The 16,562-nt window shown below is 34.5% G+C and overlaps 3 protein-coding genes and 1 non-coding gene across 4 annotated transcripts; 1 reads left to right on the top strand and 3 right to left on the bottom strand.

Annotated features, from left to right (window-relative positions):
• The first annotated feature begins 1,588 nt into the window (after positions 1–1,588).
• LOC120131482 (expansin-A4-like) lies at positions 1,589–3,116 on the top strand. Its single transcript, XM_039148469.1, has 3 exons — positions 1,589–1,739; positions 1,871–2,189; positions 2,776–3,116. Exons 1-3 carry the CDS (start codon positions 1,589–1,591, stop codon positions 3,083–3,085), a joined length of 780 nt encoding a protein of 259 aa, XP_039004400.1. The 3' UTR covers positions 3,086–3,116.
• A 1,822-nt stretch (positions 3,117–4,938) lies between these two features.
• LOC120131552 (factor of DNA methylation 4-like) lies at positions 4,939–7,306 on the bottom strand. The gene is made up of 6 exons (XM_039148519.1): positions 6,658–7,306; positions 6,396–6,577; positions 6,128–6,196; positions 5,756–6,037; positions 5,383–5,601; positions 4,939–5,169 (listed from the first exon to the last, which is right to left on the bottom strand). Exons 1-6 carry the CDS (start codon positions 7,304–7,306, stop codon positions 4,939–4,941), a joined length of 1,632 nt encoding a protein of 543 aa, XP_039004450.1.
• Positions 7,307–10,120: 2,814 nt separating this feature from the next.
• On the bottom strand, positions 10,121–12,925 carry LOC120131354 (probable serine/threonine-protein kinase PBL9). Its single transcript, XM_039148360.1, has 7 exons — positions 12,693–12,925; positions 12,449–12,508; positions 11,407–11,723; positions 11,144–11,279; positions 10,916–11,058; positions 10,679–10,802; positions 10,121–10,599 (listed from the first exon to the last, which is right to left on the bottom strand). The coding sequence occupies exons 2-7, from the start codon at positions 12,495–12,497 to the stop codon at positions 10,163–10,165; spliced, it is 1,206 nt and encodes a 401-aa protein (XP_039004291.1). The 5' UTR covers positions 12,498–12,508; positions 12,693–12,925; the 3' UTR covers positions 10,121–10,162.
• Positions 12,926–15,796: 2,871 nt separating this feature from the next.
• LOC120131904 lies at positions 15,797–15,991 on the bottom strand. Its single transcript, XR_005516957.1, has one exon. It is a non-coding gene; the product is annotated as a U2 spliceosomal RNA (small nuclear RNA).
• Between the last annotated feature and the right edge of the window lie 571 nt (positions 15,992–16,562).

The raw sequence follows: 16,562 nt of genomic DNA, 5'->3' as shown, positions 1-16,562 counted from the left end.
TAAATAGGTGAACTTGACCTTATAAAATTTTAAAAGAGACAAAAATATATTTTTAATAAAAAAAATACATAAAAAAATTTAAAATATATGATAATTTTATATTTTTAAGTGAGTGAATACCACATCCGTCCCGCTTAGATCTATCCCCGTCGATAGATTTATATGAAGAGTCATGCTTGTATCAATTAAACTTTATCTCACTCTTGATGAGACTCGATCTTTCATTTTTTAAGCTGACCCATGCCCGTATCATGATATTACCACTTTTCATAAGAGACGTGTTAAAGTCCAATGATAAATGATCAAGTTCCACTAAAAAGTGAATATATAATCATTTTTTTATTAAGTCTCCCTGATTTTCATCGAATTTAATAAGTAAAGTTTATATTAGAAGCGATAAAAAATTATTATTCAATTAAAATTTCTATATAATCATTTTTAGAATTTAATATTCATTATTAAAAAAATTAAGTTATAAAATGAAAGATCTCTTAATCGAAATGTTTTAAAGAAAAAATAATTAATAAGAATAGAATCAACTTATCTCAATAATTTTAAGTTATTCTTAATAGAATTTAGATTTTATTCATTCTCGTAGTTTATTATCGCTGACTTCCGTATATCATTCTCTTCATGTTCTCTCTTTTTAAATTTAGTCAGGACTTACGTTTCTGTCTATATGCAGAGATTTTTATGCAATGATTTACGTGCAGAGATTACTTTCCAGCGCGCATATGAAGACTATTCAACTATGTATTTATTGATTTATTTATACATGCATTGTATTTTATCTTTATTTTTAATTTTCTGACTGTCGGAGGTCTTCCACGGAAGTTGCTCTCAACCTGACGTTGGGGACAACCTACTACCCTACCTCCCTACCTCCCCTTACCCCATTACATATTGAGAATAAGATTTTATTGTTATTGTTGTTATTCTTAAAAGTCACAATTTCAAATATTAACAATGGTAATAGAATGATTATTCTCATCATCAAACGGTGAGAGTTTAGCTTAATAAAAAAATCAACAAGTGATTGGCGGATTGAGTATAGGTTATCGCATGGGTAAACACACCTAATTAATAAATGTAAATTGAACAAAATATTGTTGAAATTCGGTCGTACTTCACTCTACCTCATGTTATCCAAATCCTTTTGTCGTGTTTTTTATTCTCAAATCACAGCCGTTGATCGCGCTACTTCCTTTTGGAATTTTTGGATATTATCATTAAATAAAACGCACTATCAAATCGTTAAAATAAAATAAAATTCACTAATTCATCTGAAAATATATCTTCTAGAGTAACAAATTACCAGCTTAAACTATCTATAATCCCTTATTTTTAAATTAAAATAAATTATATTTAAATATATTCTATCTAAAGACTTTGATATTAATATTTATTGGTATTATAATAACATATGAAAACGAAATTAATGTTGAATAAATTTTACCAAATAATGGGCCTCTCTATCTTACCCCCTCCCCCCTTAAGGGGTAGACCCATGTATTTAAGTACCCCTCCCTCCCTGCCCTTTCCCCTTAACTCTTACCAGAAAAAAAAAGAGTTGAAGAAAGGCAAAGAAATGAATAGTGTGAGCGTGGTATGCATTATTGTGGGTTTGATATCCTCAATGTGGATGGGTGAAGCAAGAATTCCAGGCGTTTACTCCGGTGGTGCATGGCAAAATGCTCATGCTACCTTCTATGGCGGCTCTGATGCCTCTGGCACCATGGGTATCTTCTTTGGCTGAAAATTTCCGTCTTTTAAAAAAGGCGGAGCTTGCATTTATGGCTGAAATGAATAAGACCCAAAACTCTCATTTCACGTTTCCAACTAATTATTTGGTTGTAATAATGATTTGCAGGAGGAGCTTGTGGGTATGGAAACTTGTACAGCCAAGGGTACGGAGTGAACACGGCAGCGCTGAGCACAGCATTGTTCAACAATGGATTAAGCTGCGGTGCTTGCTTTGAGATAAAATGTGCAACTGATCCAAAGTGGTGCCATTCAGGAAGCCCTTCCATCTTCATCACAGCTACCAACTTCTGCCCACCAAATTACGCTCTCCCAAACGACAATGGCGGCTGGTGCAACCCTCCTCGCCCTCACTTTGACCTCGCCATGCCTATGTTCCTTAAGATTGCCGAGTACCGTGCCGGAATTGTCCCCGTTTCTTACCGCCGGTATTTTCTCTCTTCCCTTTCCCCCCTTGATGCTTGCTGTTAAGGCTAGACAATAAAAATAGATTAATTAAGTTGGAAAAATTGATTATTAAATGCTCAAAGACATTTATACTAATTTTTTTGCCATTAAATCAGAGATGACACTAGGCTAAAAAGCTGTTTTTTTAATTCAGAATGATTAAGTGCTGAATGATTCAAATGTTGAATAATTCAAAGGTCCTGTATGAATTAGCTTGAATGTAACATGTTGTTTGATAATGACTATAAATCATTCAGAATGTACTTCTGTGTTGAATCATTCAGCACTGTTTTGCTGAATCAATCAGCACTGTTTTGCTGAATCAATCAGCACTGAATTATTCAGAGATGTAAAACAAACACACTAAATATTAAACTGTTCAATATTTAACGCTGAATAATTCTATTAAAAGACAAACAAACATTTCTAAGGTTCTTTTTTTCCAACCATAAAATTAATAAATAAATGGATTACGGTCGTCTTGTTGACCGATGTCTGTTTGACACTTATTACTCTTCGTTTTATGCTAACAGTGTTCTTTTCAATTTTATCTAATAAACTACGTAGGGTGCCATGCCGGAAGAGAGGGGGAGTCAGGTTCACGATTAACGGTTTCCGTTACTTCAACTTGGTTTTGATCTCCAACGTTGCGGGTGCAGGAGATATCGTGAAGGTTAGCGTAAAAGGATCAAGGACCGGTTGGATGAGCATGAGCCGAAAATGGGGTCAGAACTGGCAATCAAACGCCGTTCTGGTTGGTCAGCCACTCTCGTTCACAGTCACAGGCAGTGATAGGCGCACTTCCACATCCTGGAACATCGTTCCCGCCCATTGGCAGTTTGGTCAAACATTCATCGGCAAGAATTTCAGAGTTTGATTCATTTGTTCTTTTTATGATCTGGAGGAAGGACCAATCTGCAGAAGAAAAATAAGTTAATAACCCCATAAAGAAAGTTAAAATGTTTAGCGGTTTAAAAAAGAGACTTCCCAGCTGTAATCCATTTTCATTTTTACCCTTTTGTGGTTCCGACTTTTAACCATTATGGGCACTCTTTTAGTGGTAAAGAGAAAAAGGGCAAATATGTAAGGGAAAAAGATTGACGTGGCTACATTGCCAAATGCCAAGTATACTATAATAACTTTTTATATAGTTGAGCTGAAATATATATTTGATTTGCTCCCCATGTTGATTATTATTTGATTTTTTTATATAATGTTAAAGTTATTTATAGTTATTAATTAATAACTTAGATAAATATTCATTTTTATTTTTTTATTAAATATTTATAATTTAAAATGTAAATAAATTAAATATAGTGATTCACTATGAGTACGATGGTACGGTATATTATGAAATTTCCTGTTAGTTTCTAAAAGCAAATCGCGGAATATTACTTTTGGTCAATCAAGTTTTAATGAAAAGAAAGAGAGAGGGTAGATAGGTGCAATCCTTTTCTCTTTCTATCCCTTTTTATGATTGAATATTTAAAATCCGATTTCATTGGAATCTTAGCCTGAATAGATATCGAAATTTCAACCAATTATTCGTTCCATTAAAAGTTCGTCGTGTACCCATGAATGAAATGAAAACAAAGATATATCTTTAGACTTATTAAAACAAGAAGAAAAGGATGGGGGGATCCTTTATTTCTTTCTGGTGTAAGGGAAAGTTGCAAGAAATTAATTTATGTATCTCTTCAAGTGATGATATATTGCCAATAATTCCATAGAGGTCACATCAGTCGAGGGTCGAATGCATTTACTGAATTTGGTCGTATCAAAACTTGAATCATGGGGTGTGGGCCTATTTCACATATTCCCCCTAATGGGGTTGGTTTTTATTTATTTTGAACTTTTGATAACGTTTAATGTGATAATAATAATAATATGAATATTCTAAATATATTTTTATAATATAAAAAAATCCGCTCTCTTTCTCCACTGTTTGATGGCTTTTGAGAGAAAAATATACCTTGGACTCTCGTCTTTTTTTTTAACCTACAAAAACTAACAAGGCTGGGGCTTTGGATTCCTTGATCCTGTTTTAGGTTTGAATGTGGGCTACCTTGGTTAAAATTTTCAGTGACCATCCTTCCTCTAACTATTTGTGGTAGCATGGTTCTTGAACCAAAGATGAAGACATTTATCAACTAACGGCTGGTTGGGTTTGGAACGACTAAATTATTAATCAGAAAAAGATTTAGTAACCAACAACTAGGACGAAACACTAGACGTCTAGACCCCTTAAGTAAGATCAGAAGTTTGAATCTTGAAATTTGTGAATGAAATAAAGTGGGTTGAGAGCGTTGCCTCATAATGGACCTTTACAAAATTTGATTTGAAATAGTTATCAATAGATAAAAATCGTTGATTTAGTAAAAAAAATAGTATTATAATTCTATCAATTTCAAGATTGCCTATCTTTCTTTTATAAGATATCATAACATGACTAACTCGATGGGCCATGGGTTATTAATTTTCATATAAAAATCAGACTAGTCTGCTAATTTCAAAGCCCAACACAAGGAATGTAAAAAGCATAAATTTGTCAAAACCTCCACTATCCAATAACTTAAGAGCTCAATCTCATTTTGATTTTGGTAGAAATCTATCTATATTGTTCAACATAAGTGAATCAAGTTTCTAACTAAAAGTTGCATCTATGCAAATTAAGGAAAAATTACAGCATAAACATATAAGAATCTGTAGATGAAGAAATTGCCAAGTTGTTTAGTGTTTCTTACGTTTAAATTGTTTCCACTTATTCAGCAACTGCTCCACTCCCTCTTTCAATGTTGCCTCCCTCCCTTCTTTGAAATTCCACAGTTGGGGTACTATGTACCTTCCACTTGGGTTGTACTCATTAATCTCTGCAAGGGCTGCTGTAACAGCACTGTATATTTCATCTCCATCCTCACTCTTGATGGCTTTCAATTGCTCATCTTCCTCGTCAAGTAATTCCTGCAAATATCACATTTTTTTAAAGTAAAGAAACCCTGATGTTTATTTGAACTAGAAGAAGCATAAAGGAAGTTGATAAGTTAAATAATAGAGAACTGGAACTGGCACAAAAGAGCCTATGTTACAACTTGAATGAACAAGAGAAATGAAAATTTGAAGTATCAGAATTGTTTACCAACAGAAGATTTGGGTTGATATGTATAGGTAAAATACCTTGGAATTCCCATCCTTGTCCGTGAGTATCTTAAAAGGGTGCCAATTAGAATCTCGAAGGTAGTCCTGCAACTGCGAACAGCGCTCTGCTGCTTTCAGATTAGCTTCTACCCCTGAGTATTTTCTTTTGGCTGCAATCCGGAAGGGTTTGATGTCCAACTCTCCCATTCTCTTGACACCAACAGAAGCACGAGTATTGGTGGATATATCTTTCAAACCCTGAAACAAAGAAATATCAAGTTTATTAGAAGCAATCAAGATACCAGCCCAACACCTCAACAGAGAAGTAATATATTATACACAACTTACCAGGCATGAAAGACAATAAAATAAAAAATTGTGATACATGATGTAACGTATACGGTATACTTACGGCGATTAATTCCTTTCGAGCATCCAGTAATTCATCGTTTTTCTGGCGTTCGCTGACAACAAGAACTTGATAAAGCTCCTCCACACTGCTCCACTCTTCTTCCTTCTCTCTTAATTCCTCTTGAATTGCCTCCATCTTTTGCTTCATTTCCCCATCCCCTTCCATATGCTGCATCACTTCTATTTGCCCTTTCATGCTCTGTATCTCCAGCTCCAAAGCTTGTTTAGCATCAAGTTGCTTCTCAAGCTCAATGATTTTTCTATGAAGTTTCTCCTTTTCACTCTGACATAGGAAGTGAATAAAAGTAGGTGAAAAGTTGGAAAAGTTAACCCATATTTTCAATAGTATTCACTATGAGGACTGGAAACATGCCTTCTGCTCTTCTGCCAATCTTAAGATTCTTTCATCGGCCTTCGTTTGCTCCAAGGTTGCCTTCTCATGCTACAGAGGGAAGAGGGTGAATCAAAATATTGTACAAATATTTTACTATTGCAAATGATAAAAAGGAACAAAAGGTGGAACTTTTGTAGTTAAACATGAAGTCAGCTCAATTTTAACGAGTAAAGGTTAGCTAAAGATGGTGATGAGATTTGTTTTAGGAAGAAAAAAATAACCCAAAGGCCAAAGCAGTATTCTTCACCATAATCTTTTCATGCTGAAGTTTTCTTGTCTCAGCCTCATTTTGAATCTCTCGATCGAACAACTCCTTCTCACGCTGCTCTAGTTCTGTTTTCTGGTCAGAAAACTGCCGGGCCATCCTCTCATGCTCCAAGGAAATCTTCTTAAAATGGTCATGAGCATTCTGTTGCATCCTTCTTGACTCTGCATATTACATACCATTATCCATGAGAAACTAGCTATAATGAATTTAAATCATTTTAGAAGCTAAGATTACAGCATACCTTCATTGTAAGCTTTGATCATCTCATCCTTCTCATCCATCAATGCCCAAAAGGACATTTTTACCTTAGTATACTTTTTCTCCATTTCCTTAAGCCGTTGGTTCTTGGTCTCCAAGGTGTTGGTTAACGTTGTCACCAATGTTGAGTCCTTCCTGTGATCTTCGGCTTCTTTGTCCGAAACAGTCTTCAGGTCCCCATTGTTTTTAAGATATTCGCCAACTAATCCTTTTGAATAGTAGTCATCATCACGAGCAACCCAACCATACAACTTATCTCTTTCCATCCTAGGTGAAAAATAATCCTTCTTCCCACACTGTTCTTGCTCAAAGCTCTTGTCAAACATGAAGGCATTATTAAATCCATCCCACCCTTTCTTGAATTCCACAATGGCAAACCCAGAATGGCCGTGTCGGTTCCAAAGAGGATGAACCCTCGATGGATTAAATCCCTTTTCTGTCAAATCGTCACGCAACCTGCTTCCACTTCCACCCACTTTCCTACCATTTTGTATTGTCGTTGGTATATTGGCAATGATTCCCATCCATGGATAAACAAACACGTCGTCATCTTTCTTTTGAAGGTTAGACATCTGATCATCAACAAACAACAAATAGGCATTTTTAAGTTTGCAAAAACCTAGTTGACTCATGCTGATATTATACACGATATTGTCACTAAATTCTTAGCAATAAAAAAAAGTCTGTAGAAATAGAGAATGCTAGTTTAATGATAGAAAACCTTAACGGATTTCAAGAAGCTAGGCAACAGGAGGAGGTGAAAAGTTTCTTCGTTTTTAAATCAAAACATTTTTAGACGTCTGTAAAGCCTCAACAGATGAAAATATATTCAAAACAGTACTACAAACTTAAATCCCAGATGACTTCTGAGTATTAAGAGTTATATGAATCAAACATGAACAAACCAAATAGAGAAACAAAATAGAAACTCTCTCTTTTGGTTTCGAAAAACATAGAAAAGGAAGGAAACGGTGTAGACCGGAGACAACAGAGAGCTAAGACATTAACAAAATGGAAAATCATTAAATAATTTAATTTTTTTTTACAAACGAAAAAATGTATCTTTTAATATCGTCTGCTTCTTCATTCACTATATCGTCAAAGCAAAACATGAAAAACACAAACCTCGAAGTGAAAAGCAACAAAAAAGAATGGCATTGCCTTGTAAAAGACGAAAAGTACTTGCGCCGGAATATGGCGGTAAAGAGGCCGATCAGCGGCGGCGTCGAAGCAACACCGTGAGTAAGAGGAAAGCTTGAAATATAGGGTTTCTAGGAAAGGAAAAGAACGCAACTGAATTTGTATGAGAGAGCTCTGATGTTATTACGTATTCTGCAAATGAGGCGCTCTGCTTTGTCTCTCGACGTGAATATTTTGTCGTTTCACATTTTCAATGAGTACCAACACCGATAGCAATCCCCTGCGCCCACATCATTTCCCCAACAGGTGCCCCATCCTCAAAATAATGCTACGTGTAAATTTTGTTTTAATTTATTTTCACTTTTAAAATCTATTTATTTATTCAAAATTCGTAATTAATTGCACGTTGTTTAAAAATTTAAACGTAAATTTTTTAATATAATGTCTATCATATGTAGTTTATTTCCTACTCATAAATATTAACGGATTAAATATGTTTAGTCTCATATTTTCTTGCACATTGTACTACTGACAGTATTAATCAAATTAAATTCAGTTTACAAAATATAAATATATTAATTTTTTAAAAATTAAATAGTCAATAATCATTGCTGAAACTGTTTTTGTTGACGAAAACGGGTAAAGAAAACAAAAGAACACGAGAATTTTACGAGGTTCGGCAATGTGCTTACGTCCTCGGTGCCTAGGCGGCGCTAGAAGTTTTTATTCAATGATATTTTAGGTCTAGGTTACATCTCTATTTATAATAGAAAACCCTGGTACATAATTACAAAATTAACCCTGTACCGTACCGCGGGGGTTGCGCCCCCGCACCCCCAACCCACATAATTCGTAACCCCACAACGAGACTTTCTTTGTAATGACAGTTGATGTTCGCTTCGCTCACTCCGCTCCATCTCCTGTCCTCTTTACTGGTATATTTATGAGCCATACCTAACAGTTTTCAGATTGGAATAATGTTTTTTAATATAAAAATGCATTTATTTAGAAGATAAAATTGTCATCTTTCATTTTAAATCACCCTTTTATAAAAACGATTTTGAAGGTTTCATTTTTTTTAAAATAATTTTAGAATTATATGTTCAAATTAGATTAAAAAAAATAGAATTCGAAGGTTAGTTATGCATAAAACAATTAAAGAACTCATATAACGTTTAAACATTCGTACCTTTAAAATTGTGTTGTCTCATTTTATAAAAAAATATGTACTCAAAAATCAAAATTATATTTAAGAAATAAAATTAGATTGCATTTGTTGCTATAATGAGAGCCCAAGAGATGTATCCAATGAACTAAGTCAATGGGTCTAGTGGTCTAATGTTTGAGAGGGCCTGCACCAAAATAGCATAGGGATTGGGTTTAGGGTTATACGTTATCAAAACTTTGATTATATGGTGTAAGTGACTGTTTGTCTGTCTCTTAATAGAATCATTTAGTGCTGATTGATTCAGTAAAACAGTGCTGAATGATTCAGCACAGAATTAAATTCTGAATTATTCAGAGCCATTATCAAAAATCATATCACATTCAGAGCTAATTCATAGAGAGCCTCTGAATCATTCAACATTTGAATCATTCAACATTAAATCATTATGAAGTAAACAAACAGTCTCTAAATCAATAACCTGCATGTAAAGCAAGATTTGGCATATTCATTTCAAAAATTAAAAAAAACTATATCTCACTAAACCTGATTATGGTAATACAAAAGCAATTTTGCAATTGTCGTTGATTTCCCAGCTCAAACGATAATTGTACAGTCACCAGAGGCTTAAAAAATTTAGACAGATGAGGTGGGAAGATTGTCATGAAACACCTGAAATATGCCTCAAAGGAACACGATTTCATTGTGTGTGTTATTAGTTGGGGTGAACAAGACTCGTCTCAACTCGAAAATTAAAATTTTCGATTCGATTCGACTTGAATTGACTTCAAGTTATAATTTTATAAACTCAACTCAACTCGAAAAAAATTCAAGTTCAAATCGAGTTGTGAAATGCAACTCGAATAACTCAAAATTTTTAGTAATTAGTGGGTTTATTTTTAAATTTGAGCCGAGTCCTTGGACTTTGTATGATATATGTATATCACATATGAATAAATATATTTGTATTGTATATATAGTTATAGAAAGTCACTTAAATTGGAATTAAATAATATTATAATATTATAAATATTTACAACTAAATTTAAATAGAAAGTCGAAAAATCGATTCGACTCATAAAAATTTCAAGTTAACTACGAGTTGTAAAATAGGATTTGTCAACTCGAATGACTCGAAATTTTTTTACTTGACTCAACTCGATCGAACGCTCACCCATAGTTATCAGGCATGAAGAGGGGAAGCAGAAGGCCGAGGGTATGCGGCAACACTCCTCCCATTGTTAGTATCACCCGTACTCCGCCTGTGAATACGGGGTGGCTTTCTAGCATCGTTCTGATTACTTCCAGATTCAACCGAGCCCTGGAGCTGCTCTAATGCTGTTACAACCTCATTCATGCGCGGTCTGAATTTGGCTTCTGCAGACAGGCATCGTAAAGCAAGGGTAGCAGCCTTGAAGGCAGCTTCCAATGTATACTGGCCTTCAAGGCGGTTATCTAGGACACGGAATATTTTACGTTTGTTGGCCAGGTAAGGTCTGGCCCATTCCACAAGATTATGTTCTCCGGACGGTCGATTCTTGTCAACTGCTCTTCGGCCAGATAACATCTCTAGCAGCACCACTCCAAAACTGTATACATCACTCCTGGCTGTCAAATGACCTATGGATTGAGAAAATGTGGAAAGTTACACTATTGTGTTGCCTAGATATATAAGCACTCCAAAATGATATCAAAGTACCTGTGGCCAGATACTCTGGAGCAGCATATCCGTAGGTCCCCATGACTCTGGTAGAAACATGGCTCTTATCACCTGTGGGTCCATCTTTTGCTAACCCGAAATCAGAGAGCTTTGCATTATAATCCTGCGATGACATCAGAATAAAAGGTTCACCGAGGCATCGATGAATGATGTTTTGTTTTTTAATCCAGAAAATTATCAAATGAAACAATATCGTTGGCTCAACAAGTCACATACTGAATCGAGCAAGATGTTTGAAGTCTTGAAGTCTCGATATATCACTTTTGTTTCGGCATTGTGAAGAAAGGAAAGCCCTTTTGCTGCACCAAGAGCAGCCTTCATTCTAAGGCTCCATGAAAGAGGTTGGAAGTAAGAACCTCCTGGTAAAAAGAATTTCAATTTGAGGACAAAAACTACATTGTTCAAAACAATATCAGGAGAAAAAGGTAGAAAAAGAGAACTTACTTCTGAATAAATGATTCTCCAAGCTGCCACGGGGCATGAATTCGTACACCAAAAGACGATGCTCATCCTCTAAGCAATATCCAATCAATTTCACAAGATGAGGATGATGAAGCTGTCCCAGATAATTCACCTCTGCCTATAAGATTGAAAAAAAAGGCAGTGAATCTCTGCACCTCCATCTCGAAACATCAGTTAAAATGTGCACAAAATTGGCTACCACCATACACCAAAAGAAGGATAAGGTGAGGTGAAGGCGGACTCACCAACCACTCCCTATGACCTTGGAATCCTGCCTGGTTAAGCCTTTTCACAGCAATGACAGTCCCGGTTCCAGGCTTGGCAGCAGTTAATGAATTCTCATCAATCCACCCCTTAAACACCGAGCCAAAACCACCTTCTCCAAGCACACTATCGGGACGAAAATCCCTAGTGGCCATTTTCAGATCAGCAAAACTGAAACCCTTCAAATTGGGGGACTGTAAAATCTCACCCTCACTCCTGGGTGTCAGAGGTGTCGAAAATGACGAGACTTTGCTGCTTGTACCACTCGTATCTTTCCCATACTTTGAACTCAGCCATCCTGCTCAAAGATTTAACGCAGGCATTAGTTAATCGAGACAATCCAATTTTACAAGTAGAGTTCCTACTGTGAGAAGGGCGACATAGTGGCCGGATGGTGATCAGAGACGGTGGAAACGGTGTAAGAGGAGTGATGGACGGCAGCAAGGATTAGAGAAAACGAGAAAACTAACAACCAATTCAACAAACTAACGGACTATGAACAGCTGACCAACTAATTACAAACAGATTCAGTTTGCTCAACCATCTTAAGTATTCTAACACCGACTGCCCTGTCATAACTCAATCTTCTAATATTTCAGAGCAAACAAAAATGTTAACCAAATTAATGTAAAGCGGGATAGAATTTCAATGAGCAGTTTAGAAGACCAGAGAAAATTGTTCTAAGGCGCATTAACTATATATTAGCAACGAACCGCAATGTGACAATGGTGACATTCTCAGTCGCAGGGTCCAAGAGCAAGCCAGATGGAAAGAAATTGTTTGGTTGGTTGCCAAGAAAACTGACGGAAATTGCAGCTTAAAAGTTCAAACATCAAACAACCAGAACCCCGAAAGAGGAAACAACATGAAAGGAAAGACAAAAAAAAACCGGAAGGAAAATATCAACGTACTTAATTAGGCCAATCGATAGTCCAAATCAACTAAAAACAAAATCAGCATAATATGATAATGATGCTCGTAAAATGGGAAAGGAAAAGGTTGTTTTTAGAAACTCAAAACTACCTGTGTTACTTGGGCTCTCATTAATTCTGGCACTGAAGCAAATCCCCATCAAATCAAGTCCTGGAAACAAAAACCACGCTTTTCGACTCTCCTTCTGAATATCTTAAAACACATAGAAACCAGAATTCAACAAAGAAATGAAGCAGATCTACGTTTTAATAACCATAACTCTATCCCTCCTACCAAACAAAGCACCCTAAGCACGACACTTTTCATTACAACATCGAACATAAGATAAAAATACCTATAAAACGAGAAGCCAAGTCACCCGAGAAAAAAGTAGCACAGCTTCTTCTGTGTAACCCAACCCAACCCAACTTAGAATGAGATCAAACGAGAGAGGGTATTGTCAATGTTGCAGCAAAAGCTTGAATTTTTCTTGGATGAATAATGGCAACTGGCCAAGTAGGAGGTGAACAATGAATATGATGATGGGTCGCGAACGAAAAGAGAGTTTTTGTCTTTTTGAGGAAGGGGAGACGAATTGTATTAATGGCGGCCCGGTCCCTCTTTTCTAAGCGTTGACGTTTTATACTTTCTATCTATCAGTAAAGCTTTGAATTTACAGTCAAGCCACATAAAGAGAAGGCGTCATTGTAGCTTTCAACGTATTGATTGTGTTGAATACTCAAAATCTTAATAATAAAAAAAAGAATACTCAAATTCCATGAACATAAACTATTTAAAAATGAAAACCCTTTTTTTAATGGATAATATTACTTTGGTTGGACATTGGATGGGTCAATCTGTAATTACCCTAATCGATTCTATTGGCTACTAATCTTCATATCTCCCCTTCTCCTCATGGAAAGGACAAAGCAGTATTTTCCTTTCTGATGAAGAAAGAGATTATTATCATGTGCCTCATTAGTATTCTATTTTCCTTTTATGTCATTTTTTGAATTTTTCAAATAATTGCACTCGAAGAAGAAATTATTCATTTTAATAAAAATATAAATACAAGTCAGTGATGAGAGCTTTGAGAAGGATGTTAAAGTTGAATTCCAAACCTTCATTTAATGGATATGCAAAAAAATTATTTTTGTTATTTTTCTTAACATATTAATTTAAATTTTATATTTTTCCTTAAATAACAGAGATGCACTTGACCTAAGGGAACTTAGTACATCCATCCTTGGACTGAGATTATAGGTTAGGGTATTGAGGTTAATCGTAATTTAAAACATAATATCTTGAGAAAAATGAATTATATATATATATATAGAGCTGGTTTCCAACTTTCCATAAACTATTACGGCAGTATTTTGTTTTAACTTTGAAATGTTTTTATCGATATTCCATGAATTTATCTTTGAAGATGCCAAGAAAAAATAAGGTGATATTATCAGTGCATGTCTGGTTCAAACTTCAAGGGGTGAAATATACAATATGAGGATTATTTAAATTTGAAGAGTCAGTCAGCAAAAGTAGATTATCAAGTGCAAATGGATCATTCATGTTCTAGCTTAGCATTGCTTAAATATGGTAGTTCTAGATCAATGTTTGACGACAAGTCGTATTACGAAAAATAACAAAAATTTTAAAGCAGCAGATATGCTGATTAACCAACTGCTTAAGTATGGTAGTTTTGAGAATTGGAGTGGTTCAATCGAGGTTTCAAATTTTGACTCTAGGAAGGGAGTGTGTCACGCCTTCTGGAAGTGTCATAAGATCCCAAGGGCACCCAAATTTTCCAAGGTCAAGCTTAAAGAACCCTAGGACTCGTCTGAATTTTTGTATTTTAGTATAATTATCGATGCTTGGTTTTTCAATTATCAATTTAAATTTAGTATTATAAAGATTCATTATAAAATTGATTCTTTTGATTTTGTTTGTTTTAATCACGGCTTCAAAATTTAAAACATAAATATCAATTAAAGGATCAAACATCTCGTCATATTAGTTGATATAATAATATAAAAAATAAGACTAAATTATACGTTGGTATTTTAATTTGTTATATTTTAATCATTCAATTATTTTTTAAAAATTATACTTAATATTACGTTTTGATTTTATTTTGGTCACTTACTGTTAAATAATTTACAAAACTACCGACATTGGAATTTTAAAAAGAAAAATCAATGATGATGTGATATTATCTTATGGTGATACATCAGTGTCTTCGTTAATTTTTTAATAGTGGATGGCCAAAAAATAACATTAGATATAGTTTAAAGATAAAAATAGTTAAGTGACCAAAATAGAACAAAAATAATAATTAAACTACTAAACATGAAGTTTACCCAAAAATTAGATTATGGTAGCAATATTTAAAAAATTAGATTATGGTGTTTTCCTTTAGATTTTATTTACTCGACAACACTAATTTTAGTGTTGATTATCGACTATCGACATTTTTTGTTTTTCTCTATTTTTTTATATTGCATCCTTATTTTTATTTTATTTTTAAATTTTTAATAACTCTATCTTCCTAACATGATTTTATTTGTCTTTATGACACGTTTTTCTATGTCTTTTGGTACGTTTTCGATATTCTGTATCGATCGTTTAACAATTATTTTTGTTACTTTTTCAGGTTGGTTTGACATCACGTCAACTGATCAATATAATGTTTATTTATTATATTGTCCTGATTTGGACCATCGAATAAATTTGGATATGATGTTTATTTTCGAAGACAGTTTTTTCAACACACTCGACTTCGATTCGTGATTATCGGTGTTTTTTCAGTTGCATGATTTCCTGTGGTTCCGTTTGTCAATGCAATCCGATCTATTTGTATTCTTATTTTGTTGGAATCTTTTTACGAGTTTTTAACATTTTACTTGTATGATCCTTTTATGATTTTAGGTGACTAGTTTTGTGTTGATGATTGTAGGAAATGACCTAATTATATGTATAGCTTACACTTATGATTATAAATTATCATTGCAATTTTAATTTTTAATTTTTTAAATAAAACTACGGCTTCTATTTGTATGAAAAATATAATTGTGTTGCTCATTGTATTAGATGAACTAATAATTAATTATCAAACAGAACATGGTCAGTCAATACGCAATTAGGAAGTAACAAGTACCAAGATTCAATTTTTATATAAGTGGGGCATGCCTAGTCAATCAGTATAATTTGTGAATTAAGGTCTATTCGGTAGATGAAGAAGCAATGTGCTGCTCTATCCGATTGAAAATCGCGTGGCGTCAGACTGATCAATCTTTACTGGAGAATGAATCAACTCGTGAGCATAATGGCATACTAGCAAGTGCATTATAATGAATCATATAAACAACAATTCGTAAATTTAACAAGCTATACCAATTTGTTTCAAGGACGGCTTAATGAATCATCAAAACTAGAGCTCGCATAGAATTTCACTTCAATGGGGTGGGGTGCGCCAGGCCCAAGCTTTAGTGTAACGCTTAGGCGACGCTCGAGAACCCCAGTAAGCAACCTGCTGTGATAAGTCCTACCCTCAAAAAATAAATTTAATATCGTATAGGCCATTGACCCACATATAATATATTAAATTGATAAGAATAAATACTACACTGATCTTAGCCAAAAGGCCGAGAAAAGTACGAGTTGTCCACTCCAATTCGGCTTCTTTTAAAGGCTCCTTCCCAGCCTCGTTGTTTTATAACCATTTGGTATAAGATCAGTAGCAGCGGATCTAGAAATAATTTTTAGAATGAGTACACATATGTTAATAACATAAAATTTTTAAATGTGATGAGTACAAATGAAATTTCAGGGTGGACACCGTCTATAAAATAAGTAACTAATCGGAAAAAAACTCAAATTTCAGGATAAACACGAAAATTTTCAAGGTGAATATCATTAGTAAAAAAAGTAATTAATCGAAAATATTTGAATTTCAGAGTTCTAACTAATACGTGGCTCCGTCACTGTGTGGGATTAGACAACGTATTCAGAGAGGATTAGGGATGGGTATGGGTCGGGTTTTTGGTCCACCCGACCCGACCCGAGAACAAGGAGTACTCCACCCGAAACCCGACCCGAAATAATAATAAAATTATTATTATTCAGTAAAAACAATGACTTAATTGGAAAACAATATAGAGGGGTATTATTGTAATTATTCCTAAATATATAAAGTAAAATTATATTTTTTTTAGTCGGGTCGGGTCGA

The sequence above is a fragment of the Hibiscus syriacus genome, unplaced genomic scaffold, assembly GCF_006381635.1.
Source record: "Hibiscus syriacus cultivar Baekdansim isolate YM2019G1 unplaced genomic scaffold, ASM638163v2 tig00110556_pilon, whole genome shotgun sequence".
NCBI lineage: Eukaryota > Viridiplantae > Streptophyta > Magnoliopsida > Malvales > Malvaceae > Hibiscus > Hibiscus syriacus.
Note: the sequence above shows the minus strand (reverse complement) of the source record. Positions and strands in the feature narration are given on the sequence as shown.